The sequence below is a fragment of the Haplochromis burtoni genome, unplaced genomic scaffold, assembly GCF_018398535.1.
Source record: "Haplochromis burtoni strain Fernald_Lab_line unplaced genomic scaffold, NCSU_Asbu1 Contig_1237, whole genome shotgun sequence".
NCBI classification, from domain to species: Eukaryota; Metazoa; Chordata; class Actinopteri; order Cichliformes; family Cichlidae; genus Haplochromis; species Haplochromis burtoni.
The window spans coordinates 48,642-55,511 of record NW_024583598.1 but is presented as its reverse complement, the minus strand read 5'-3'; the positions used below and the strand labels follow the sequence as shown (position 1 = coordinate 55,511).

At 39.5% G+C, this 6,870-nt stretch overlaps 1 protein-coding gene across 3 annotated transcripts; it reads left to right on the top strand.

Moving 5' to 3' along the window:
• The first annotated feature begins 4,170 nt into the window (after positions 1 to 4,170).
• On the top strand, positions 4,171 to 6,066 carry LOC121813179 (signal-regulatory protein beta-2-like). Of its 3 annotated transcripts, none has more exons than XM_042216759.1 (6): positions 4,171 to 4,248; positions 4,352 to 4,681; positions 4,801 to 5,154; positions 5,282 to 5,413; positions 5,515 to 5,552; positions 5,637 to 6,066. In XM_042216759.1, the coding sequence occupies exons 1-6, from the start codon at positions 4,206 to 4,208 to the stop codon at positions 5,760 to 5,762; spliced, it is 1,023 nt and encodes a 340-aa protein (XP_042072693.1). In that variant the 5' UTR covers positions 4,171 to 4,205; the 3' UTR covers positions 5,763 to 6,066. The 3 variants fall into 3 exon arrangements, with proteins under 3 accessions (XP_042072693.1, XP_042072695.1, XP_042072694.1); XM_042216761.1 differs by having other exon boundaries at positions 5,282 to 5,408; positions 5,637 to 5,716; XM_042216760.1 differs by having other exon boundaries at positions 5,282 to 5,408; positions 5,515 to 5,755.
• The last annotated feature ends 804 nt before the right edge of the window (positions 6,067 to 6,870 follow it).

Genomic DNA, 6,870 nt, shown 5'->3' with positions numbered 1-6,870 from the left:
GTAGCAGCCAAGAAAGGTGTAATTTAAGTCTACGAACAGTGAACACCCGTGTGCACACCTGTGTGGATCAGCGCGCTTGTATTCAAATGGTTTCCCATGTAATGATCTGCAAGAGGATGTAGAGAGCCATAGCCCCGTCCCCCAGGGCATGAAGCAGGCATGGAGGAGATCCAGGCCCCAGACATCCAGAGGCCCTCAGAGTGCGAGAGCCCAAGGAGGACCACCGGAGGGGCATCCGTGCCACCCTCATGGGAAGGGCTGAGGATCCCCAGACAAGGCGTCACCCAGTAGCCACCGAGCAGAAGCTATAGGGGGCTGCACCGGCTGCCGGCAGCCAGCTGTGCCAGAGTGAACCAAGCTGCAGGCCCAGAGGCTTAGTAGAATTGATCACATGACTGCATCATATGACTAAAATGTGCAATCGTTTTCAAAAGCCTCCGTTTTCGCTGTCCACACTGCGATACGAAAACAGCGTTTTCAAATGTATCCACTGTGGAGATCATTTTCAAAAAGCTCCGTTTTCCTTGAGCAAAAATGCCAAAACGTAAAGAAAAAGATGAATTTTCAAACAAAAAAACGTATTAGTGTGGATATGGCCTCAGTGGGTCAACGGAACATCTGGCACAGGACAGCGGTGATGTAAGAAGGGGAGGAATTGTCTCCAAATTTCTGGAACCAGGTAACCACACCCAGCCTGGCTCTGATGGTCTTCTTCCAACATTTTGGAAATCTGCCCCATCTCCCAGGGTCTGGGGGGAAATCTGCTGTTAAATAAAAGGACAAATTACATTCCTATAAAACATTCCATTTAAACTTTTCTATCTACATGCTATCAGGCAGGAGAGAGCTCTGTGAGTGTGCGATGGATGTCAAACTGTCAAACTGAATAAGCTTGTTTTCTATCATCCTCATTCAAATGGTAAAGTGTCAAAGGACAGCATTTAATTTTAAGTTGTGATAATTACAACACTGTAGGCCTGTGTAATGTGTAATGCTTGATATAATCTCTTTGTCTAAATTGAGAATAACAAAAAATAATAAGGGATTATTATTCAAACATATTAACTATGACAGCAACACAGGTGTGTAGAATTGCTAAAAAGCCTCGAACACAGTGTAGCACTAGCTAGATGCTAATGGCTATTCTAGCTAATGAATTAATCAGTAGAGGCTACAGAATGATGTGAGTGCTGCTTTTTAAAAGCAGTGATATGGCTGCATTTATATTAGTTTAATAGTCAGTTGCTGTAAAACCACCAGCGGACATTGTTAAAACTGTAGCAACTGTTAAAAGCTGTAAAAAGTGCAGAGGGGCGTGTTCCCAGTCACCTCCAGCGGGTGAGTGGGTGGAGTTCAAAGCAGCAACTCCATCCCAGAGTCATTACTGTGCAACTCAGGCTCCAAACATGCAAAACACAGTAGCCCTGATAAACCGAGCTTCATTTTGTACAGTGGGAGGAATCACGTTGGAGCCACATTGTCTATCTTTGATAGGATCATTGTGTTGAGTCCTACACTCGCAGCATTTTCTCCATGTTGTCTCAAAAAGCAACATTTTTAGCATATTTGCTAAGCACATCGACACATTTCCTAACCATAAGCCTAATCTGATGTCAGCTGGATGTATGCTAGTGTATTGTACCAAAATTGCACTGATTTATTTGACTTTACTAGTGACTATCTTAGACATATATAAAAAGGTACTGGTGGAGTGGGCACTAAAACACACTTGGGTAAACACGTTTTAAAAAAAAATTCTGCTCGTGTTAAGCTGAGCTCAGACACAGACTGTATTTAAAAGATGGAAAACATAGCGTAAGATCAGCAATTGTTTTGTGAAGTCTTGTTGTGAATTTATGAAGTGTCTTAGGGGTTACCATGTTGATGTAACTAGACATGATAAGTGAGTGGTGGAGTTGGCAGAAAAACCAAAGGATACTGGAAACCCATATGATTATAACATGTCAATTACAAAGTAACCAGACCCTAAAGCACAATTTCCTTTTTGTTATTTTAGACTGTAATAGGGAACAGAAGTGTATAGGAATTTCTTTTATTTATGTATTAATCACATTATTTTATTGTATGATGCCTTGGTGCCACTGGATTTTAACAAGTCTCACACTCATACAGTAAGACAAATGGTGGGGGTCTAGTAAGGAAGTTGGGGGAAGCAGACAACTCCACAGGAAGAGTCTTTTGTCTCTTCGAGGAGTCTGGGAGGTAGCAAGGGAGTGTGAACCTTAAGGTGTGAAACAGCTGTGTACTGCCTTTTGTTCCTGGAGAAGGTATTTAACTGAGAGCCATGCTGGGCTCAGGGAGACTCTGCTGACCGTCTGCCCCGCGGTCATGCAGGGACTTCATCAAGCTTGGGTTTTCTGTTCTTTGTGATTTGATTAAAGAATGTTAGCTACCGCTCACCGCTTGTCTGCAGGCTTTATTTAATGGAAAACTTCCACAACAGAAGCTACATCAGATTGCATTCAGTATGTCAAAGGGTTTATTTAAGAGGACCCAAACGCTGAAGACAGAAATCATATTTAACAAAAGACGAGCCGTTTATTAAGGTGAAACACAAAGACACAAAATAGGAGAGACCAAAACCAAAGGCTGACTCTAAACTGGGAAAAACTAAACTAACAGCAAAGCACAGGTAACATGGAAAAACTACGGACCGAGAACATGGGGGAGACGAACAGACGACCTGCGAACAAACCACGGAAAACAGAAGACTTAAATGCATAGAAGGACAGTGAAGGAAGTGGAAACACATGGGGAACAAAACTGATACAAATGGATGTGATGCCACAGGGGAACTGAACATACTGAACATGGACCACGACACTATTAAAATAAAACAGGAAACACAGAGACGTAGAGTGACACATGAGCTTGACACAGGAGGAAATGCAGATGGGAGAGGGAGCAAGGGATCACGAGCGAGAGAGGACAAGAGAGCACCAGAGAGAGAGAGATGATGGGCTGGGGAATTATGGAATAAACATGACCGGCAGGGGAGACATGGAAGGGGAGACAAGACATCTCGACAAGACACCAGGGAAACGGAAATATAACTAAACAATAGAGAGAACTGAGTACTGAAAAAATAGAAAAACAACCGAAACAACACCAAGAGCACAGTTTTGTTTTACAGTGGGTATTACAACACACATAAAAGCACCATAAACTCAAAAGGCTGGGTCAAATGGCCCAGAACATTGACACAATTAGGCTTGAAACAGGTTAATCTAGTCATCAACTCAACATAAAAATGTTGAGTCACCCCCAGATTGTCAAAGGAAATATTTTGGGTATAAGGTACTTGTTCATTAGCTTTAATTTTCTGGATTGGAAGCTACATTGATGTTTTATATACACTCTATGACCTAACTTCAAATCTTTATGCATAGTTGTGCCCCACCCCCACCAAAAAAAGAGCTATATCTCACACTCAGCAGACATCGGTCTCGATATTAATGTTTGTGATAGCTCAATTATTAAAACACTAATCAAGTATGGTTTGTTTGAAAGCACCTCATACCAAACTTTCAAGCATGATGGTGAAATGGATGAATTAGGCTGTTTTTGCAGTCACAGGCTTCGTCGCCTTTCCATCATTTAATCAACCATGAAATCCTCATAATATCAAAGTATTATAGTGTAAAGTTTGAAGCCATCTGTAAGACAGCTGAAGTGTGAACAAAAGTGAGACAGCCTACAGGACAATGATCTCGTGCACACCAGCAGTAAAGGTGCAATGCCCCAGGCACACAAACTTGACTGAAATGGGTGACATATATGTGTATGTATATATATGTCACCCATTTTATGTTATTGTAGTTGATAAAGATGTTGTTTGTATGATGCATAAACAGCACGACCAGTTAGCATAAAGACAATTGTGGAAATTTAAAGGTGTTTTTGTGAGAGTGTTTTGGTTTACCGTAACGCCTCTTTTGTTTACTTTCTGTGAGTTACAGAAACCCACTGTAAAAGAAAACTGTGCTCTTGGTGTTGTTTCGGTTGTTTAGGCCGGAAAGATGATTGATATAATTTCCATTGTGGTAGTAGAACGGAGCACCAACATAACAAACAGCCAATCAGATTGTTCTGAAATTGTTCCCTCCCACTTGATGTGATTATATTAAGGAGCATCATCTTAGTATGCCTAAATGTAAATGAGTCACAAGTAAATCCATCAGAAAATGCTGATCGTATTTTATATGCTGCTGGGCTTCAGAGCTGGTCGTAAGTTTTGAGTCGGCTTTTTTCCATATATATTTCTCCAATTTAACATGTGGAATATCTCTCTCTCTCTATATCTAACTGCTCTGCTTAATTTGACTTTCAGGATGCACTGATTATGTGTTTTTTGGAACGAAGACTATTGGTGTTGGAGAAAATGTGACCCTGACATGTGCGCGCCCGACATCTGAATATGAAGCAAACTTGTATTGGATCAGGATTGTTTCTGGAAGCTGGCCTGAATTCTTGGGAGGAACATTTACCTTTGATTATGACGGTGTTAACACCACTCCTCACATTACAGCAAAGCAAGAACCTGGAACCTTTATTCTGGAAATAAGTCAAACTAGGCTAAGTGACACTGGTCTTTATTACTGCATAAAAGTGGACCAACTGGACATGGACTTTATAAATGCAACATTTTTAAAAATTAAAGGTAAACAGAACTGATTATTTCTTACCCATGTTTACGAATCAATATCTAACTAAAATGAGTAAAACATGAATTTATTGATTTATGTATTTATATTAACAGTTACTTAATTATTTTCTAAGGGCCAGAGACGGCTATCACTGACATCATTCAGATGCCTCAATCTGGTCCCCTCCATCCGGGAAACCCAGTGACTCTGCAGTGTTCAGTCCTCTCTAACCCAGAGAACAGTGCATGTCCTGGAAATGACAGTGTGTTTTGGTTCAGCACGAGATCTGATAACTCTCACCCCAACTTGATTTATGCTGATGGAAACAGTGATAAATGTGAGAGGAGTCCAGAGGCTTCCTCCACACAGAAATGTGTCTACAGCTTCTCCAAGAATGTCAGCTCCTCTGATGCCGGGTCGTACTACTGCGCTGTGGCCACATGTGGACATATAATTTTTGGAAATGGAATAAAACTGGATGTTAAAGGTAAATTTGAAGAATTCTATATTAATTTAGAATAGGCTAGTTTAACATCAGCGTAAAAGTTTTTTTTTTCCCAGTTTATAATGTCACTAAAAGTAATAATTATTACTGGGTGCTTTTATTTTTCCAGGACTCAACATGTGGGACTTGCAAAAGGCCAATACAGTTCTATTTATATTATGTGCTGCTTTGGCTACAAGTCTGATCGTTATAGCCTTCCTGATTTATACCATCAAGAAGAAAACATCCAGTTGTTGGTGTGGTAATAAAAGTTATACTCACATTAGTATATCTATCAGCTTTGGTGCAAAATAACCATGCAGAAAGTATCTGTCATTGTAAATTTCTCTGTCTTTTAAACAGATGTTGGGACAGGGAGTGGTGATCAGCAGAGTCAGCAGGTAAGGTAAACTGAAAAAAAAGAAAATATAAAGACAATGGTACATTTTACTCTTGAATGTTTGTTTTTTGTTTTTTTTACTCAGACAGTAGTTGTTTACTCTGCACCAAACATCACTACGAGGAAAAGCAGCAAATTACCACAAAGGAGTGAAAAAGCAGCAGAGGGGGGGACAGTCTACACTGATGTCAGTGCTTCTGCAGTCGAGTAACTACTGTTATTAGGGTTTACTATATTTTTTATGACAAATGCAAGTGTGAAATGCATTTCAAGCTCCATCGTGGGTTTTATTTAAATTCTGAAACAAAAAATACAGTTATATTTATTGAAAAAATAAATAACATATTATAATAAAATTATATATTTGAATGTTATCACGTTTTAATGTCATTCTGTTATTTTCCACTTTGTTCTGTGATGATCTTTTAGAAAAGGTAGACAGTCATATATATTAGAGAGTCAACCACATGTACACAGTCAAAAATTAAAGTCTAGAATTGTCTAATTGTGGAAAATCGTGTGGTTACTTGACTCCTTAGATGAAGTGTTTCAAATGTATAGCCTGTGGGCCACATTATATCTGTCCTGCAAGATAATTTCATATGTTAGTTATTAATGGCCCATCAGTATGAGGGAGTCAAATCTTCAGCCCTGCTGAGAATCCATGCAGGTAGGGATGGGACTTTTATTGTCATGGGCACATCATGCGGCCAATCATGTGCAAAGACAGACTGGGATCATAACATTATGTGAGAGAAGGAAGGGGGCAGACAAGACAGCAAGTGTAGTGGTACAGCCCATGTACACAGAGATGAAGTACTATAGATTAAAATGCAAGCGTCTCAGGAAAAAGTGGAGATACAAGCAAAATGAGCAGCATCTGGCTGCATTTCAGTGACACTGGAGCCGCCAAAGCTGAGTTCATAATTTATAAATTTAGAAACTAGCTAAAGTGATACCCGTTCTAATTTTCAACTATTTTCCATTGTGGTGGACAAAAGGTTTCAAACCTCTCGGGGCCTCAAACCTCATGGAGGTTTTCTTTAGAAGTAAAAGCATAAAAATAAGGCTTTTATGAAAACAGTGAAAAAAGAAATTGCTTTCTTGAAAAAGACTAAATTTACAGTTCAGTATTGAATATTACATAACATAAACTATAAGAAAAGCGTCTTTGAATGGCAAATTCTTAATTTGCTTGATCTGATGCTCACCAAAAACAAGCACAAGTATCACTTTTGAACTTTTAACTGCATTTTTTTTACAAGTTTTATAGCTTTTCCTATTGAAAAGCCCCCTTAAGGCCATTCATACAACACAAA

What these genes read in the sequence shown, in the direction of transcription:
- LOC121813179 (XM_042216759.1), top strand. Translation starts at nt 4,206, where the DNA reads ATGCTGATCGTATTTTATATGCTGCTGGGCTTCAGAGCTGGTC. An exon ending in GCTGGGCTTCAGAGCTGGTC is followed by an intron (nt 4,249 to 4,351) that starts GTAAGTTTTGAG and finishes TTTGACTTTCAG; the next exon opens with GATGCACTGATTATGTGTTT. An exon ending in GTGATCAGCAGAGTCAGCAG is followed by an intron (nt 5,553 to 5,636) that starts GTAAGGTAAACT and finishes TTTTTTACTCAG; the next exon opens with ACAGTAGTTGTTTACTCTGC.